Here is a 21,292-nt window from a genome sequence, read left to right on the forward strand (position 1 = left end):
GCGACTACTAATAATAATGCTATGTTGGAGCCATGGTTATTTGAATGTTATGTTGGAGCCATGGTTATTTGAATGTTATGTTGGAGTCATGGTTATTTGAATGTTATGTTGGAGTCATGGTTATTTTAATGTTATGTTGGAGTCATGGTTATTTGAATGTTATGTTGGAGTCATGGTTATTTGAATGTTATGTTGGAGTCATGGTTATTTGAATGTTATGTTGGAGTCATGGTTATTTGAATGTTATGTTGGAGTCATGGTTATTTGAATGTTATGTTGGAGTCATGGTTATTTGAATGTTATGTTGGAGTCATGGTTATTTGAATGTTATGTTGGAGTCATGGTTATTTGAATGTTATGTTGGAGTCATGGTTATTTGCTAAGACATTGGGCAAGTATAGTGTTGGCTTCTATAATCTGTCCTACTGTATTTCCACTCTGTACAGTAATTTTTTCAGCCATTTTATTGTGGGTACATCACATGTTGGCTACATCAAATGCTTGTCTAAGGTTGATGGCTTTGTCACTATGTCACGTGTGAGCCACTATGTGTACAGTTCTGACATAATTACGATCGTTGCAATGACACATGGTTTTACAGTCAGTTCTAGTTGGTGCAGTCTTTCTCCAATGTCTCTCCTCTCCATTCCTCACACCATCCCTCCCTCTTTTTTTTATCTGTATCCTCTATACAGAATTAACAAGTCATTTAGCAGAAGTAGGTCAGGTTTCTCCTCTCTCTCCATCCCTCCCTCTCTTAGCTGCTCTCTCTCCATCCCACTCTTTCTCCATCCGTCCCTTCTAAATCCCTCATAACACCCCTCCCTCTCTTTCTCTCTCCCCTTTCCATCCCTTTCTCCTCACTTCTCTCTCTCCACCACATCCCTCTCCTTCCCGCTCTCTCTCCCCCCTCTGCTGTTGAGGAGAAAGATGTTTTGTGAATGCCACCAGTTTGACATAATGGGGTTCTATAGTACCTCTGGTGCACATCATGTATCAGAATGTTGTATTCCTGCAGTTAGTGTTCGCAGCTACAAGCCAGCGCTCCATTAGAGGGATGACTGACTGGAGATACTGTCTAGTTTGTTACTTCATTAGCTCCCTGGCTGACTGGAGATACTGTCTAGATTGTTACTTCATTAGCTCCCTGACTGGAGATCATTTCTAGATTGTTACTTCATTAGCTCCCTGACTGACTGGAGATACTGTCTAGTTTGTTACTTCATTAGCTCCCTGACTGACTGGAGATACTGTCTAGATTGTTACTCCATTAGCTCCCTGACTGACTGGAGATACTGTCTAGATTGTTACTTCATTAGCTCTCTGACTGACTGGAGATACTGTCTAGATTGTTACTTCATTAGCTGACTGGAGATACTGTCTAGTTTGTTACTTCATTAGCTCCCTGACTGACTGGAGATACTGTCTAGATTGTTACTCCATTAGCTCCCTGACTGACTGGAGATACTGTCTAGTTTGTTACTTCATTAGCTCCCTGACTGACTGGAGATACTGTCTAGATTGTTACTTCATTAGCTCCCTGACTGGAGATCATTTCTAGATTGTTACTTCATTAGCTCCCTGACTGACTGGAGATACTGTCTAGTTTGTTACTTCATTAGCTCCCTGACTGACTGGAGATACTGTCTAGATTGTTACTCCATTAGCTCCCTGACTGACTGGAGATACTGTCTAGATTGTTACTTCATTAGCTCTCTGACTGACTGGAGATACTGTCTAGATTGTTACTTCATTAGCTGACTGGAGATACTGTCTAGTTTGTTACTTCATTAGCTCCCTGACTGACTGGAGATACTGTCTAGATTGTTACTCCATTAGCTCCCTGACTGACTGGAGATACTGTCTAGTTTGTTACTTCATTAGCTCCCTGACTGACTGGAGATACTGTCTAGATTGTTACTTCATTAGCTCCCTGACTGACTGGAGATACTGTCTAGTTTGTTACTTCATTAGCTCCCTGACTGACTGGAGATACTGTCTAGATTGTTACTTCATTAGCTCCCTGACTGACTGGAGATACTGTCTAGTTTGTTACTTCATTAGCTCCCTGACTGACTGGAGATACTGTCTAGATTGTTACTTCATTAGCTCCCTGACTGGAGATACTGTCTAGTTTGTTACTTCATTAGCTCCCTGACTGACTGGAGATACTGTCTAGTTTGTTACTTCATTAGCTCCCTGACTGACTGGAGATACTGTCTAGTTTGTTACTTCATTAGCTCCCTGACTGACTGGAGATACTGTCTAGTTTGTTACTTCATTAGCTCCCTGACTGACTGGAGATACTGTCTAGTTTGTTACTTCATTAGCTCCCTGACTGATTGGAGATACTGTCTATTTTGTTACTTCATTAGCTCTCTGACTGACTGGAGATACTGTCTAGATTGTTACTTTATTAGCTGACTGGAGATACTGTCTAGATTGTTACTTCATTAGCTCCCTGACTGACTGGAGATACTGTCTAGATTGTTACTTCATTAACTCTCTGACTGACTGGAAATACTGTCTAGATTGTTACTTCATTAGCACCTTGCATGTAGAACCCTAACAAGCATGTCAATCATGTCAGTTCACAGATCTCCACTGAGACTGAAGCAGACACTGAAAGGGAGAGAGAGAAGAAGAGAGAGGAACAGATTTTTTTATGTTGTCCGGTAAATTGCATGACAAAATTTGTCTCAGTTTTGTTGTTCGATTAACTTACATAAGAGCTGTTCAGTTGTTCCTTTGCTGTGTTCAATTGCACAAAGTAGATTTATTTAACCATCATGTTCATTAAATATATATATTTGTTGCATTGTTAGAAATCCGTTTGTGTGAACATGAAAAAAACAACATTCCTGTCCAACTACAACTGAATATCTAATGTAAATTCCCCAAGCTGGGCTAACAATATATAATGTATATTATCCAACAGCATTGTGGGGAATGTCTGTCACTGTCGCAGCCAGTCAAGGATGTCTCAGAGATTGGTTTCACCTGTCTGACTTTAAGGCACTTTAAATAGGGCTCGTTCCACATTGCTTCCCTAGCACTCTGCTAGTGATTAGCAGCCATTTTGGAGCTGACAGCGAGCTGGCTCAAACAGGAAGTGCATCCTAAAGGACACCCTAGGGAATAGACTGCCATTTTGGGACTCAACCAGGGACCTTTTTGGGGTTCCTCGATAGATACAGGCTGATCAGGGGTGATATTTTACTGTCCCGTCAGGGAGGAAGAGGCAAGAGGCTAGTAGTGAGACCAAAATAGGTTTGTCTTGTAGACCTAGCATCTTGAGTTTTCAGTCCCTTAGTATCTCCTCTTTCCTCAGCTAGCTGTACCTTTTGTTATTGTCTTTAGAACATGGAACACAGCTAGTTGTAGCTTTGTTATTGTCTTTAGAACATGGAACACAGCTAGTTGTAGCTTTGTTATTGTCTTTAGAACACGAAACACAGCTAGCTGTAGCTTTGTTATTGTCTTTAGAACACGAAACACAGCTAGCTGTAGCTTTGTTATTGTCTTTAGAACATGGAACACAGCTAGTTGTAGCTTTGTTAGTGTCTTTAGAACATGGAACACAGCTAGTGAGTCAAAGAAGCATCTGAAGATGTTGTGGCTCTTTTAAATAACGAAGGGCATATGTTATGGACCCTCGTTTGTCATCTGCTATGGAAATGCTCTCCCCAAAGTCTTGATGGGGAGTGCCTGTCATTCCCTGATGGGGAATGTCTGTCTTCAAAGTTTCTTACCTCAGAACAGGTGCTTTAATTACGTACCCAATTAAGTGTATGTCTTGATTTATTTATAACTTTTCTGAACCTCTCTCTCTCTCTATCAGTCTCTCTCTCTCTCTCCCGCTCTCTACCTATCTTTCTCTCTCTCTCTCTCTCTCTCTCTCCCTCCCTCTCTCTCTCTCTCTGTCGCTCTCTCTCTCTGCTTCACTCCCTCTCCCCCTCTCATTCTCTCTATCGGTCTCTCTCTATCTGAGTCAGTTTGGGCTGAGGAGCAGTGGATTTGTAGCAGCTAAGCTTTGAAGTGAGTCTCTACGGATTCTCCATAGCAACAGTGCATTTGCCTTATACTGGGGACAATAAAAGGCCACTCTAAAATGTGCAGTTTTGTCACACAACACAATGCCACAGATGTCTCAAGTTTTGATGGAGAGTGCAATTGGCATGCTGACTGCAGGATCGTCCCCCAGAGCTGTTGCCAGATAATTTGGCAGTATATCCAACCGGCCTTACAACCGTAGAACACCTGTATCCACGCCAGCCCAGGTCCTCCACATCCGGCTCGGAGTTGAGGAGTTTTTATGTCTGTAATGAAGCCTTTTTGTGTGGAAAAATGTATTCTGCTTTGCTGGGCCTGGCTCCCCAGTTACAACTTCAGCTTTAAGCACGAGGGGATTTTGTCCCTCTGTGACCAAGAGAAAGTGGTCTTGTTTAAATTCTATGAAACGATTTAGCATTTTTTATGTTGAGAGCTCTTAAATCCATCTGAGAACATCACAGTGAGATGAGACAATCACTAGAGTCTCCCATTTTCATATATACTGTAATATTGTAAGCAGAGCTGCCAGGTTCACTGCCAGGGGAGTTCGATCCTTTGTCTGGATAGGCACAAAAATGTGACGTGTTGCTCCCTATGCAAATTAGTTGTCAGATTTCACTGTGTATCAGATGAGAACGGCACAACCAGAGGTGTCACACAACGCACAGCAATTGATGTTGCGTTGTTCACAGAGTGCAGTTTTTTTTTAAATTTATTTAACTAGGCAAGTCAGTTAAGAACAAATTCTTATTTTCAATGATGGCCTAGGAACAGTGGGTTAACTGCCTGTTCAGGGGCAGAACGACCTTGTCAGCTCGGGGGTTTGAACTTGCAACCTTCCGGTTACTAGTCCAACGCTCTAACCACTAGGCTACCCTGCCACAAAAGGTGGTCGGAACCGGTCCATAACCGCTCCAAATCCTCTAAATAGGGGACTTAACATTCATTGGACTGTGGTGCCACTCTTTTCAGACTGTTAATATTCAACTGGCTCTGAATGTGTTTGTCAATATGCCTGTGGTTGACATAACATCCTTAGTGTCTGTGTTCTGATGTGTACTGGATGACAGATGTGATAAGCTTGATAACGCCTAGGCCCATGCCAAATATTTTCAGCGTGCTGACTTTGAGGGAGAGGTTGTTGACCTGGCACCACACTGCCACGTCTCTGACCTCCTCCCTATAGGCTGTTTCATCATCGTCAGTGATCAGGCCTACCACTGTCGTATCATCGGCAAACTTAATGGTGGTGTTGGAGTCAAGTGGAGCCACACAGTCGTGGGTAAACAGGGAGTACTGGAGGGAACTAAGCACGCACCCCTGAGGGGCCCCCATGTGTAGCGTCAGCGTGTTGGTGCCTACCCTCACCATCTGGTGTCGTCCCGCCAGGAAGTCCAGAATCCAGTTGGGAAGTGTTCAGTTCCAGGGTCCTTAGCTAAGTGATAAGTTTGAAGGGCACTATGGTGTTGAACGCTGCACTGTAGTCAATGAACAGCATTCTCACATTGGTGGTCCGTTTGTACAAGAGAGAAAGGGAAGTGTTGGGAGCGGTATGTGAATTGACATGGGATGATATTGTTGATGTGAGCCATGACCAGCCTTTCAAAACATTTCATGGCTGCAGATGTGAGTGCTATGGGGAGATAGTCATTTAGACAGGTTACCTTGGCGTTCTTGGGCACAGGGACTATTGTTGCCTGCTTGAAACATGTAGGTATTTCACACTAGGTCAGGGAGAGGTTGAAAATGTATGTGAAGACATTTGCCAGCCACGTCACTGGGTAGATTGCGGCTGGGTTACCCTTTGTAATCCGTGATAGTTTGCAAGCCCTGCCACATCCGATGAGTGTCAGAGCCGAAGTAGTAGGATTTGATCTTAGTCCATGTCTTGTCGCATTGCCTGTTTGATTGTTTTTCAGAGGGGCGTATTCATATCAGCGTCCCGGTTAGTGTCCTGTTCCTTTAAAGGATGCAGCTCTAGTATTTAGCTCAGTGCGGATGTTGCCTGTAATCCATGGCTTCTGGTTGGGATATGTACGCACTGTCACTCTGGGTACGACGTCATCAAGGCACTTATTAATTAAGCCGGTGACCGATGTGGTAAATTCCTTAATGCCATCAGATGAGTCCCAGAACATATTCCAGTCTGTGCTAGTGAAACAATCCAGTAGCCTAGCATCCACTTCATCAGACCACTTCCATATTGGACGTGTCACTGGTACTTCATGTTTAGAGTTTTTGCTTGTAAACAGGAATCAGGAGGATACAGTTATGGTCAGATTTACCAAATGGAGAGCGAGGGGGAGCTTTGTATGAGTTTCTGTGTGTGGAGTAAAGTTGATATTTTTTACTTTAGTTGCGCAGGTGACATGCTGGTAGAAATTAGGTAAATCAGATTTCAGTTTCCCTGTGAAACTGGCCTCTAGGATTTTCTTGTTTGCTTATGGCCTTATACAGCTCATTGAATGCAATCTTAATGCCAACATCAGTTTGTGGAGGTAAATAGACAGCTGCTAAATATAGATGAGTTGCTGTGACTGTTAGTTAAAAGGACGACTACAAACAAGCATGCTCCCAGTTGATGTAAGATGCCACCTAGGCTTAAATCCACCCTTCTTCCATCATGATCACTTTCTTCATGTGTGTCTGCCTTGCCTCCATTGATTCTTGATCAATGACTGCGATAGTATCATCCCATTGTCATCAGCTCAGACTGATGGTGTAACAATCCCTGTCTCCCCCTCTGTCTGTCTGTGTCTGTCTTTGTCTATCTTTCTGTCTGTCTGTCTGTCTGTCTGTCTGTCTGTCTGCGTCTGTCTGTCCCCAACAGAAAGCGTACTGTGGCCACTGCAGTGAAAGGATATGGGGGCTGGGGAGGCAGGGCTACAAGTGTATCAACTGCAAACTGCTGGTCCATAAGCGCTGTCACAAACTCGTCCCTCTGACCTGCCAAAGGCATATGGTGAGTACCATAGAAATATAATCTCATTCTAGTTCTGTGGTGAGTACCATAGAAATAGAATCTCATTCTAGTTCTGTGGTGAGTACTCTGGCCAATCTGTCATGTCAAAGCTTCGGAAGAACTTACTATTTATAAAGCATTCATAAAGTCTTCATAAGCACTACATAGACACTTCACAAACTGCAGTGCAAAAGGTATATGTTGAGCTTATAAAGGCTTTTTAGAGCATTTGCAGTCTTCATAAGCACTTCATAGATACTTCATAAACTTAAGTGAACGTCTGAATTAATGAGTTGGGAGGGCGAATTAGTAATATTTATCTGCTTTAGGTTGAAACCAAGTTTTGCATTTGAACAATGCAACTTGTTTATAGTAAAAGATCAAGGTTATCAATGAATTCAGATAACAAAACTGTGAATTATTCAAAAGTCTGAATTAAACATTGCTATTGATGTTCTAATGTGTATTTGTAACATAGTGAATGCTGTTCTGCCCCGAGCGGGGATCAAACTTGCAATCTTCTGCACGACACATACTGTATATAACTCAAAGCCAACTACCTTAGCCAACAAAGCAAGATACTGGTCTGTCATTTCATGAGAAATAGTTGGCAATGTACTCCAGCCAACATGCTATGGGCAAGTTTCAAATCCACTGCAAATATATATAATCTGCATCTCAAATGCCACCCTATTCCCTATTTAGTGCACTGCTTTTGACCAGGGCCCCATCGGGAATAGTGTGCCATTTGGGACACATCCACACTGTAGTGTATAGCGTATACTGAAACATCACGAGGTTGATCTCTAGTGACAGACTGCTAACATGCAGAAAGAAGCATTACGATTAGAGCTAGCCTCTACCAGGTTTTCACCTCACCTTCGGTATGAAAGCCTGTTGACGTTCTTGTCAGAGACAAGCTAAAAGAAGGTGGAGGGTTCTGTGTCTGCACCACATACTCTTGTGACTGGTGTCCCCCAGGGCTCGGTTCTAGGCCCTCTTCTCTCAATACACTAAGTCACTCGGCTCCGACATATTCTCACATGGTCTCTCCTATCATTGCTATTCGGATGACACTCAACTACTTTTCTCCTTCCCCCCTTCTAACACCCAGGTGGCGACACACATCTCTGCATGCCTGGCAGATATCTCAGCTTGGATGTCGGCCCACTACCTCAAGCTCAACCTCGACCGGGCGGAGCTGCTCTTCCTCACGTGGAAGGCCTGCCTGCCTGCTCAAAGACCTCTCCATCACGGTTGACAACTCTACAGTGTCCCCCTCCCAAAGTGCAAAGAACCTTGACGTAACCCTGGACTACACCCTGTCGTTCTCTGCGAACATCAAAGAAGTGACTCGTTCCTGCAGGTTCATGCTTATAACATCTGGACAACTGCAACTCGCTGTTTGCTGGGCTCCCCAATTGTGCCATCAAACCCCTGCAACTTATCCAGAACTCAACCTTCCCAAGTTCTTCCATGTCAGCCCACTTCTCCGCACACTCCACGAAGCTCGCATCCACTACAAGACCATTGTACTTGCCTACGAGCAAGAGGAACTGCCATCCCGCCCATCTTAAGAGGATTGCACTAACTGTAAATCGCTCTGGGTGAGAGCGTCTGCTAAATGACTAATATGTAAATTTAAAAATGGGTATCCAAGCCATTTGCCCCTCCCAACAATAGGAATAGGCACATTCAAACAGAGGCGGATAATCGAAACTGAAAGCCAAAACATTTCACTGGTGCCCACGTGGGGAAATGTCATTTCAGCCAAATGATATCAAAATAAAAATATACATTTTCAAAAATAGCGTTTCTTAGCAATGCTAACACTGTAAATTAGCTTACTCTGCACTTCTGAAGAGGTATGGAAGGGGTGGTTGTTTTAGCAAAATCTACATCTACTGACAGCCAATCAGAACAATGTGAGCGAGGCCTGGAATCCAGGGCTGGACTACAACAAACCTGGTGCCGAAAACCCAGGTCAATAGTCAGGATGTACTAATAGGCTGCAATCAGACAATGCTCTATCAACAAACACTTTGATCCCCTTTGAAAAGCCAATGCCTCCATGGTTAGAATCGCATACAATTATTAATATAAGTGCATTGTTGCGAGAAATATCCAGACTTCTCAACTTCTGTGTTCTTTAATATGTTGAAAAGATACCACCATGTGCCTAAGATGTCTATCAATGGAAAACCTCTAAAAACCGAAGCCTCTTCTTCCCAGTGTCTCCAAGGACATAGTCAGGATGCTATGTAAGCAGCCTCAAACCACATGCAGCTATTTGCCTGTCTTCTCTTGGCAGGATCCAGTCATGCCATCACAGGAGCCCCCTTTAGATGAGAAGAATGAAGAGGTGGACCTCCCCCCTGAACACACAGAGGATACAGATGGAAGTCAGTTCCTATAAAATATTGTTTCTTTCAATATAGACAATATATGAGAAGTAGAAGACCTTGTGGCCTTAGTCTTGGTATCAAGTCTGGGCCTGTATTCAAAAAGTGTCTCAGAGTAGGAGTGCTAATCTGTCTTTATTCATTATGAAAAGGTCAAACTGATCCTAGAGCAGCGCTCCTACCCTGAAAACACTTTGTGAATACTAATTACAAAGGCTTTAAAGACACAATTAAATCAAAACCAATAACTAGATTTCCAGGTTTATAAAAATAAAAAAAAATGAAAAAGACTCCTCCCACACAGCGAGATAAGAGCATGTTTGAATCAGCATGCCATTGTTGTTTACAGACTGGTCCCAAAGCTTCGTTTCTATGCACTACTATGTAATATTACAAATACAGTGAGGGAAAAAAGTATTTGATCCCCTGCTGATTTTGTACGTTTGCCCACTGACAAAGAAATCATCAGTCTATAATTTTAATGGTAGGTTTATTTGAACAGTGAGAGACAGAATAACAACAAAGAAATCCAGAAAAACTCATGTTAAAAATGTTATAAATTGATCCAGTACAGTAAATTACAGTATAGTCCAGTACAGTATAGTCCAGTACAGTATTGTATAGTCCAGTATAGTATAGTCCAGTACAGTATAGTATAGTCCAGTCCAGTATAGTCCAGTACAGTATAGTATAGTCCAGTACAGTATATTACAGTATAGTCCAGCACAGTATATTAGCAGTACAGTATAGTATATTCCAGTACAGTATAGTATAGTCCAGTACAGTATATTAACAGTACAGTATAGTCCAGTACAGTATAGTATAGTATAGTATAGTCCAGCACAGTACATTAACAGTACAGTATAGTCCAGTACAGTATAGTATAGTCCAGTACAGTATATTACAGTATAGTCCAGCACAGTATATTAACAGTACAGTATAGTCCAGTACAGTCCAGTATAGTCCAGTACAGTATAGTATAGTATAGTCCAGCACAGTATATTAACAGTATAGTATAGACCAGTACAGTAAATTACAGTATAGTATAGTTCAGTGTAGTCCAGTACAGTATATTAACAGTACAGTATATTCCAGTACAGTACAGTATAGTCCAGTACAGTATATTAACAGTACAGTATAGTCCAGTACAGTCCAGTATAGTCCAGTACAGTATAGTATAGTCCAGCACAGTATATTAACAGTACAGTATAGTCCAGTACAGTCCAGTATAGTCCAGTACAGTATAGTATAGTATAGTCCAGCACAGTATATTAACAGTATAGTATAGACCAGTACAGTAAATTACAGTATAGTATAGTTCAGTGTAGTCCAGTACAGTATATTAACAGTACAGTATATTCCAGTACAGTACAGTATAGTCCAGTACAGTATAGTATAGTCCATCACAGTATATTAACAGTTCAGTATAGCCGAGGACAGTACATTACAGTACATTATAGTCCAGTACAGTATAGTCCAGTATAGCATAGTCCAGTATAGTCCAGTATAGTATAGTCCAGTATAGTCCAGTTCAGTATAGTCCAGTACAGTATAGTCCAGTACAGTATAGTCCAGTTCAGTATAGTCCAGTACAGTATAGTCCAGTATAGTATAGTCCAGTACAGTACAGTCCAGTATAGTCCAGTTCAGTATAGTCCAGTACTGTATAGTCCAGTACAGTATAGTCCAGTTCAGTATAGTCCAGTACAGTATAGTCCAGTATAGTATAGTCCAGTTCAGTATAGTCCAGTACAGTACAGTCCAGTATAGTCCAGTCCAGTATAGTCCAGTTCAGTATAGTCCAGTTCAGTATAGTCCAGTACAGTATAGTCCAGTACAGTATAGTCCAGTTCAGTATAGTCCAGTACAGTATAGTCCAGTTCAGTATAGTCCAGTACAGTATAGTCCAGTTCAGTATAGTCCAGTTCAGTATAGTCCAGTATAGTCCAGTACATTACAGTCCAGTATAGTATAGTCCAGTATAGTCCAGTACAGTACAGTCCAGTATAGTCCAGTTCAGTATAGTCCAGTACAGTATAGTCCAGTATAGTGCAGTTCAGTATAGTCCAGTACAGTATAGTCCAGTACAGTATAGTCCAGTCCAGTATAGTCCAGTACATTACAGTCCAGTATAGTATAGTCCAGTATAGTCCAATACAGTACAGTCCAGTATAGTCCAGTTCAGTATAGTCCAGTACAGTATAGTCCAGTATAGTCCAGTTCAGTATAGTCCAGTACAGTATAGTCCAGTACAGTATAGTCCAGTTCAGTATAGTCCAGAACAGTATAGTCCAGTATAGCATAGTCCAGTATAGTCCCGTATAGTATAGTCCAGTCCAGTATAGTATAGTCCAGTATAGTATAGTCCAGTATAGTATATTAACAGTCCAGTATAGTCCAGTATAGTATAGTCCGGTACAGTGTATTAACAGTCAAGTATAGGCCAGTATAGTATAGTCCAGTATAGCATAGTCCAGTATAGGCCAGTATAGTACATTACAGTATAGTCCAGTATAGTATAGTTCAGTATTGTCCAGTACAGTACAGTCCAGTACAGTGTAGTCCAGTTCAGTAAATAACAGTATAGTCCAGTATAGTATAGTCCAGCACAGTATATTAACAGGTCAGTATAGTCCAGTACAGTATATTATCAGGACAGTATAGTCCAGTATAGTAGCAGTACTCACCAGTGGGCTGACCTACTTGGGCAGAGGCAGGAAGAAGCTGCAACTCACTCTGAAGAGAATGATGCCCTCTGCTGGCCACAAAGGTGAACTACATCTCCCACAATTCTCCCTTGATTATCGGAGATTCTGTTGCCTTGATTCCTCGTGCCCTCTCTCTGATCTTCTCATCCAATGGGTTTTGAGAAGGAGGCGAGGAGAGAGGACACAAGGAATCAAGGCAATGCAATTAAGATTCTCACATGGACTCTTTCTCAATTAGTATTTTCTCAAATCCTCTCTGCTTGTCTCCTTCTCAAAATTATTTTCTACCTTTTCCTTTCAATACGGTTGAGGCGAGAAGATAGGATGCAAGGAAACACGAAAAGATTAATTGAGATGGAGCCATGGATTCTTAAGGAGAATCCTATTTGGTCCTCTGTAGCTCAGTTGGTAAAGCATGGTCCTCTGTAGCTCAGTTGGTAGAGCATGGTCCTCTGTAGCTCAGTTGGTAGAGCATGGTCCTCTGTGAATGCACTCATGACTATAAGTGCCTTTGGATAAAAGCGTCTGCTATATATCATATTATACTGTATATTATTTAAATGGAGATGGCTTTAGACTAAATATCAGTTTTTAATGCCCAGTCTTCACTGGGTAGAACTTTCCATCACAACTCAGGTAACAAGTTGTTCTCTCTCTTCAGTAACTTTCCTACCACACAGTCGCAAAGTGGACAAAGTGGAAGAGGACTCGAAGGTGAGTTCATTTAGACACACAAAGTAAATAAGTCAGTCATGCATTCGTTTATGACGAGGATTGTTCTGGTATTCTAGAATGTGAAACATTCTATTCTGTTTCTAGAACACAGAACAGCCCATACTACACTCAACAAAAATATAAACGCAACATGTAAAGTGTTGGTCCCAAGTTTCATAAGCTGAAATAGAAGATCCCAGAAATGTTCCATACGCACAAACATATTATTTCTCTCAACTTTGGGCACAAATGAGTTTACATCCCAGTTAATAAGCATTTCTCCTTTGCCAAGATATTCCATCCACCTGACTGGTTTGGCATATTAAGAAGCTGATTAATCAGCATGATCATTACACAGGTGCACCTTATGCTGGGAACAATGAAAGGCCACTCTAAATTGTGCACAGATGTCGCAAGTTTTTAGGGAGCGTGCCATTGGCATGCTGACTGCAGGAATGTCCACTAGAGTTGTTGCCAGAGAATTGAATGTTAATTTCTCTACCATAAGCCACCTCCAACGTCGTTTTAGAGAATTTGGCATTACGTCAAACCGGCCTTACAACTGTAGACCACGTGTAACCACGCCAGCCCAGGACCTCCACATCCGGCTTCTTCACCTGTGGGATCGTCTGAGACCAGCCCCTGGACAGTTGATGAAACAGGAATATTTCTGTCTGTAATAAAGCCCTTTTGTGGGGAAAAACTAATTATGATTGGCTGGGCCTGGCTCCCCAGTGGCTGGGCCTGCTCCCCAGTGGCTGTGCCTGCTCCCCAGTGGCTGGGCCTGGCTCCCCAGTGGGTGGGCCTGCTCCCCAGTGGCTGGGCCTGGCTCCCCAGTGGCTGGGCCTGCTCCCCAGTGGCTGTGCCTGGCTCCCCAGTGGCTGTGCCTGGCTCCCCAGTGGCTGGGCCTGGCTCCCCAGTGGCTGTGCCTGGCTCCCCAGTGGCTGGGCCTGCTCCCCAGTGGCTGTGCCTGGCTCCCCAGTGGCTGTGCCTGGCTCCCCAGTGGCTGTGCCTGGCTCCCCAGTGGCTGGGCCTGGCTCCCCAGTGGCTGTGCCTGGCTCCCCAGTGGCTGGGCCTGGCTCCCCAGTGGGTGGGCCTGGCTCCCCAGTGAGTGGGCCTGGCTCCCCAGTGAGTGGGCCTGGCTCCCCAGTGGCTGGGCCTGGCTCCCCAGTGGGTGGGCCTGGCTCCCCAGTGAGTGGGCCTGGCTCCCCAGTGGGTGGGCCTGGCTGGGTGGGCCTGGCTCCCCAGTGAGTGGGCCTGGCTCCCCAGTGGCTGGGCCTGAGTGGGTGGGCCTGGCTCCCCAGTGGCTGGGCCTGGCTCCCCAGTGAGTGGGCCTGGCTCCCCAGTGGCTGGGCCTGGCTCCCCAGTGAGTGGGCCTGGCTCCCCAGTGAGTGGGGAGCCACTCATGAACTGTAACTCAGTAAAATCTTTGAATTTGTTGCGTGTTGCGTTTATATTTTTGTTCAGTATATTTTATCACACAAAAATGTCACACAGGTTCTTACATGTTAGTATCATATCTACTTGTCCATGATTCCAGCTCTGTCTATAACCATAAGGTTTTAATAAACAACAGGGGCATTCAACAGTGTGCTGGTATCTGGGTCTTTTCTAACATGTATTTCCCATCCAAACCGCCCCTTCAGGACATCAAAGAGGTGGTGGGCAGGATCGACGGTATCAAGATCTCCCAGGAGATGGCGCTGGGCCTGGGGGACTTTGACCTGATCCGGGTGATCGGCCGCGGCAGCTACGCCAAGGTGCTGCTGGTGCGACTCAAGAAGAATGAACAGATTTACGCCATGAAGGTGGTCAAGAAGGAACTGGTGCACGACGACGAGGTGAGAGGCAGGAGAGGGAGGGAGGGGCAGGAGGACAGAGACGAAAAGAGGAGGAGTAGAGTAGAGGGAGGGAGGGAGGGGAGGGGGGAGCAGGAGGACAGAGACGAAAAGAGGAGGAGTAGAGTAGAGGGAGGGAGGGAGGGAGGGAGGGAGGGAGGGAGGGAGCAGGAGGACAGAGATGAAAAGAGGAGTAGAGTAGAGGGAGGGAGGGAGGGAGGGGAGGGGGGGAGCAGGAGGACAGAGATGAAAAGAGGAGTAGAGTAGAGGGAGGGAGGGAGGGAGGGAGGGAGGGAGGGAGGGAGGGAGGGAGCAGGAGGACAGAGATGAAAAGAGGAGTAGAGTAGAGGGAGGGAGGGAGGGAGGGAGGGGAGGGGGGGAGCAGGAGGACAGAGATGAAAAGAGGAGTAGAGTAGAGGGAGGGAGGGAGGGAGGGGAGGGGGGGAGCAGGAGGACAGAGATGAAAAGAGGAGTAGAGTAGAGGGAGGAAAAAGAGTGAATGAGTCCACAGAAGCCGGGGGATGAAATGAGAAAAAAAGAGGATCTCAGGGGGAGGAAAAGAGAAGTGGAAAAAGATGAGGTGGCGTGAAGGAATGGTAACAAAGACAGGAAGAAGTTATTGTAACGTAAATTGGCCTTAACGAGGAAAACTATGAGTCAAATTGATTTAAAGAAGTACAGTCAAGAGAGAAGAACTGAGGCAGTAAAATAAGTAAGGAGAAGAGAAGGGAAGATTTAAAAAAACTGAGGATGATGAGTTTGAAGAATTATTGAGAGATATTCTAGTTTCCACCTCTAGGTGGTGCTATGGTATTACTATTATACATACAGTTAAAGTCGGAAGTTTACATACACCTTAGACAAATAAATTTAAACTCAGTTTTTCACAATTCCTGATAACTAATCCTAGTAAAAATTCCCTGTTTTAATTCAGTTAAGATCACCACTTTATTTTAGGAATGTGAAAGATTTATTTCAGCTTTTATTTATTTCATCACATTCCCAGTGGGTCAGAAGTTTACATGCACTCAATTAGTATTTGGTAGTATTGCCTTTAAATTGTTTAACTTGGGTCAAACGTTTCAGGTAGCCTTCCACAAGCGTCCCACAATAAATTGGGTGAATTTTGGCCCATTCCTCCTGACAGAGCTGGTATAACTGAGTCAGGTTTGTAGGCCTCCTTGCTCACACATGCTTTTTCAGTTCTGTTCACACATTTTCTATAGGATGAGGTCAGGGCTTTCAAATCAAATCAAAGTTTTTCACATGCTCCGAATACAACAGATGTAGACCTTACAGTGAAATGCTTACTTACAGGCTCTAACCAATGGTGTGAAATAAAGGTATGTATGTGTGTGTGTGTGTGTGTGTGTGTGTGTGTGTGTATGTGTGTGTGTGTGTGTGTGTGTGTGTGTGTGTGTGTGTGTGTGTGTGTGTGTGTGTGTGTGTGTGTGTGTGTGTGTGTGTGTAGGTAAGTAAAGAAATAAAACAACAGTAAAAATACATTTAAAATAACAGTACCAAGGCTACATACAGACACCGGTTAGTCAGGCTGATTGAGGTAGTATGTACATGTAGATATGGTTAAAGTGACTATGCATATATGATGAACAGAGAGTAGCAGCAGCGTAAAAGAGGGGTTGGTGGGTGGTGGGACACAGTGCAGATAGCCCGGTTAGCCAATGTGCTGGAGCACTGGTTGGTCGGGGCCCAATTGAGGTAGTATGTACATGAATGTATATTTAAAGTGACTATTCATTTAAGATAAACAGAGAGTAGCAGCAGCGTAAAAGAGGGGTTGGGACACACACACAATGTAAATAGTCCGGGCCTTCCTCTGACACCGCCTGGTGTAGAGGTTCTGGATGGCAGGCAGCTTTGCCCCAGTGATGTACTGGGTCGTACGCACTACCCTCTGAAGTGCCTTGCGGTTGGAGGCCGAGCAATTGCCATACCAGGCAGTGGTGCAACTGGTCAGGATGCTCTCGATGTTGCAGCTGTAGAACCTTTTGAGGATCTCAGGACCCATGCCAAAGCTTTTTAGTTTCCTGAGGGGGAATAGGCTTGTCGTGCCCTCTTCACGACTGTCTTGGTGTGTTTGGACCAATCTAGTTTGTTATTGATGTGGACACCAAGGAACTTGAATCTCTCAACCTGCTCCACTACAGCCCCGTCGATGAGAATGGGGGCGTGCTTGGTGCTCCTTTTTCCTATAGTCCACAATCATCTCCTTAGTCTTCGTTACGTTGAGGGACACGTTGTTATTCTGGCACCAACGCCAGGTCTCTGACCTCCTCCCTATAGGCTGTCTAGTCGGTGATCAGTCCTACCAATGTTGTGTCGTCTGCCAACTTAATGATGGTGTTGGATTCGTGCCTGGCCATGCAGTCATGGGTGAACAGGGAGTACAGGAGGGGACTGAGCACGCACCCCTGGGGAGCTCCAGTGTTGAGGATCAGCGTGGCAGATGTGTTGCTACCTACCCTCACCACCTGGGGGCGGCCCGTCAGGAAGTCCAGGATCCAGTTGCAGAGGGAGGTGTTTAGTCCCAGGTTCCTTAGATTAGTAATGAGCTTTGAGGGTACTGTGGTGTTGAACGCTGAGCTGTAGTCAATGAATAGCATTCTCACATAGGTGTTCCTTTTGTCCGGGTGGGAAAGGTGTGATTGGCTGGGCCTGTGTGGATTGCAATAGAGATTGCCTCATCTGTGGATCTGTTTGGGTGGTATGCAAATTGGAGTGGGTCTAGGGTTTCTGGGATAATGGTGTTGATGTGAGCCACTACCAGCCTTTCAAAGCACTTCATGGCTACAGACGTGAGTGCTACGGGTCTGTGGTCATTTAGGCAGGTTGCCTTTGTGTTCTTGGGCACAGGGACTATGGTGGTCTGCTTGAAGCATGTTGGTATTACAGACTCAATCAGGGACATGTTGAAAATGTCAGTGAAGACACCTGCCAGTTGGTCAGCACATGCCCGGAGCACACGTCCTGGTAATCCGTCTGGCCCCGCAGCCTTGTGTATGTTGACCTGTTTAAAGGTCTTACTCACGTCGGCTACGGAGAGTGTGATCACACAGTCGTCCGGAACAGCTGATGCTCTCATGCATACCTCAACGTTGCTTGCCTCAAAGCGAGCATAGAAGTGATTTAGCTCGCTCTGTGATGGCCACTCCAATACCTTGACTTTGTTGTCCTTAGGCCATTTTGCCATAACTTGGAAGTATGCTTGGGGTCATTGTCCATTTGGAAGACCCATTTGCGACCAAGCTTTAACAAGACTGATGTCTTGAGATGTTGCTTCAATATATCCACATAATTGTCTTTCCTCATGATGCCATCTATTTTGTGAAGTGCACCATTCCCTCCTGCAGCAAAGCATCCCCACAACATGATGCTGCCACCCCCGTGCTTCACGGTTGGGATGGTGTTCTTCGGCTTGGAAGCCTCCCCCTTTTTCCTCCAAACATAACGATAGTCGTTATAGCCAAACAGTTTTATTTTTGTTTCATCAGACCAGAGGACGTTTCTCCAAAAGTACGATCTTTGTCCACATGTGCAGTTGCAGCCAGCCGTAGTCTGCCTTTTTTATAGCGGTTTTGGAGCAGTGGCTTCTTCCTTGCTGAGGTGCCTTTCATGTTATGTCGATATAGGACTAATTTTACTGTGGATATAGATACTTTTGTACCTGTTTCCTCCAGCATCTTCACAAGGTCCATTGCTGTTGTTCTGGGAATGATTTGCACTTTTCGCACTAAACTACATTCATCTCTAAGAGACAGAACGCGTCTCCTTCCTGAGCAGTATGACGGCTGTGTGGTCCCATGGTGTTTATACTTGCATACTATTGTTTGTACAGATGAACATGGTACCTTCAGGTGTTTGGAAATTGCTCCCAAGGATGAACCAGACTTCTGGAGGTCTACAATTTTTTTCTGAGGTCTTGGCTGATTTCTTTTGATTTTCCCATTTTGTCAAGCAAAGAGGCACTGAGTTTCAAGGTATGAATGACATCCCCAAGAGGTAAAATATATAGTGAAAACAACAGTGGTCCTAAAACGGAACCTTGAGGAACACCGAAATTTACAGTTGATTTGTCAGAGGACATACCATCCACAGAGACAAACTGATATCTTTCCGACAGATAAGATCTAAACCAGGCCAGAACTTGTCAGTGTAGACCAATTTGGGTTTCCAATCTCTCCAAAAGAATGTGGTGATTGATGGTGTCAAAAGCAGCTCTATGGTCTAGGAGCATGAGGACAGATGCAGAGCCTCGGTCTGACGCCATTAAAAGGTAATTTACCACCTTCACAAGTGCAGTCTCAGTGCGATGATGGGGTCTAAAACCAGACTGAAGCATTTCGTATACATTGTTTTTCTTCAGGAAGGCAGTGAGTTGCTGCGCAACAGCTTTTTCAAAAAAAATTGAGAGGAATGGAAGATTCAATATAGGCCGATAGTTTATTATATTTTCTGGGTCAAGGTTTGGCTTTTTCAAGAGAGGCTTTATTACTGCCACTTTTAGTGAGTTTGGTACACATCCGGTGGATAGAGAGCCGTTCATTATGTTCAACATAGGAGGGCCAAGCAGCTCTTTCAGTAGTTTATTTGGAATAGGGTCCAGTATGCAGCTTGAAGGTTTAGAGGCCATGATTATTTTCATCATTGTGTCAAGAGATATAGTACTAAAACTCTTCAGTGTCTCCCTTGATCCTAGTTTTTGGCAGAGTTGTGCAGACTAAGGACAACTGAGCTTTGGAGGAATACGCAGATTTAAAGAGGAATTAATTTGCCCCGTAATTTGCTTTCTAATGATCATGATCTTTTCCTCAAAGAAGTTCATGAATTTATTACTGCTGAAGTGAAAGCCATCCTCTCTTGGGGAATGCTGCTTTTTAGTTAGCTTTGCGACAGTATCAAATATACATTTTGGATTGTTCTTATTTTCCTCAATTAAGTTAGAAAAATAGTATGATCGAGCAGCAGTGAGGGCTCTTCGATACTGCACGGTACTGTCTTTCCAAGCTAGTCTGAAGACTTCCAGTTTGGTGTGCCGCCATTTCCGTTTCAATTTTCTGGAAGCTTGCTTCAGAGCTCGGGTATTTTCTGTGTACCAGGGAGCTAGTTTCTTATGACAAATGTTTTTAGGGGTGCAACTGCACTTAGGGCATTGCGTAAGGTTAAATTGAGTTCCTCAGTTAGGTGGTTAACTGATTTTTGTCCTCTGACGTCCTTGGGTAGGCAGAGGGAGTCTGGAAGGGCATCAGGGAATCTTTGGGTTGTCTGAGAATTTATAGCACGACTTTGGATGCTCCTTGGTTGGGATCTGAGACGATTATTTGTTGGATTGCAAACATAATAAAATGGTGGTCCTATAGTCCAGGATTATGAGGAAAAACATTAAGATCCACCACATTTATTCCATGGGACATAACTAGGTCCAGACTGTGGCAGTGAGTAGGTCCGGAGACATGTTGGACAAAACCCACTGAGTCGATGATGGCTCCGAAAGCCTTTTGGAGTGGGTCTGTGGACTTTTCCATGTGAATATTAAAGTCACCAAAAATTTGAATATTATCTGCTATGACTACAAGGTCCGATAGGAATTCAGGGAACTCAGTGAGGAACGCTGTATATGGCCTAGGAGGCCTGTAAACAGTAGCTATAAAAAGTGATTGAGTAGGCTTCATAGAGTTCATGACTAGAAGCTCAAAAGACGAAAATGTAGTTTTTTTTGTAAATTGAAATTTGCTATCAGAAATGTTAGCAACACCTTCGCCTTTGCGGGATGCGCGGGGGATATGGTCACTAGTGTAACCAGGAGGAGAGGCCTCATTTAACACAGTAAATTAATCAGGCTTAAGCCATGTTTCAGTGAGGCCAATCACATCAAGATTATGATCAGTGATTAGTTAATTGACTATAACTGCCTTGGAAGTGAGGGATCTAACATTAAGTAGCCCTATTTTGAGATGTGAGGTATCATGATCTCTTTCAATAATGACAGGAATGGAGGTGGTCTTTATCCTAGTGAGATTGCTAAGGCTAACACCGCCATGTTTAGTTTTGCCCAACCTAGGTCGAGGCACAGACACGGTCTCAATGGTGATAGCTGAGCTGACTACATTGACTGTGCTAGTGACAGACTCCACTATGCTGGCAGGCTGGCTAACAGCCTGCTGCCTGGCCTGCACCCTATTTTATTGTGGACCTAGGGGAGTTTGAGCCCTGTCTATGTTCGTAGATAAGATGAGAGCATCCCTCCAGCTAGGATGGAGTCCGTCACTCCTCAACAGGCCAGGCTTGGTCCTGTTTGTGGGTGAGTCCGAGAAAGAGGGCCAATTATCTACAAATTCTATATTTTGGGAGGGGCAAAAAAACATTTTTCAACCAGCGATTGAGTTGTTAGACTCTGCTGTAGAGCTCATCACTCCCCCTAACTGGGAGGGGGCCAGAGACAACTATTTTACACCAGTGATTTATATATCTGTCATTATAGAGCTCTCTGTATATATTTCTCATTATAGAGCTCTCTGTATATATCTCTCATTATAGAGCTCTCTGTATATATCTCTCATTATAGAGCTCTCTGTATATATCTCTCATTATAGAGCT

General features: G+C 44.0%; 1 protein-coding gene across 1 annotated transcript in view; it reads left to right on the forward strand.

Annotated features, from left to right (window-relative positions):
* The window catches only part of LOC139417389 (protein kinase C zeta type-like), a 133,781-nt gene that overhangs the window by 51,458 nt on the left and 61,031 nt on the right, over positions 1 to 21,292 (forward strand). Inside the window, exons 3-6 of the mRNA XM_071166660.1 lie at positions 6,884 to 7,015; positions 9,327 to 9,417; positions 12,787 to 12,839; positions 14,486 to 14,680. Coding sequence (XP_071022761.1) covers positions 6,884 to 7,015; positions 9,327 to 9,417; positions 12,787 to 12,839; positions 14,486 to 14,680 — 471 coding nt within the window. The remainder of the gene's footprint in view (positions 1 to 6,883; positions 7,016 to 9,326; positions 9,418 to 12,786; positions 12,840 to 14,485; positions 14,681 to 21,292) is intronic.

This window comes from Oncorhynchus clarkii, chromosome 9, assembly GCF_045791955.1.
Source record: "Oncorhynchus clarkii lewisi isolate Uvic-CL-2024 chromosome 9, UVic_Ocla_1.0, whole genome shotgun sequence".
Taxonomy (NCBI): domain Eukaryota; kingdom Metazoa; phylum Chordata; class Actinopteri; order Salmoniformes; family Salmonidae; genus Oncorhynchus; species Oncorhynchus clarkii.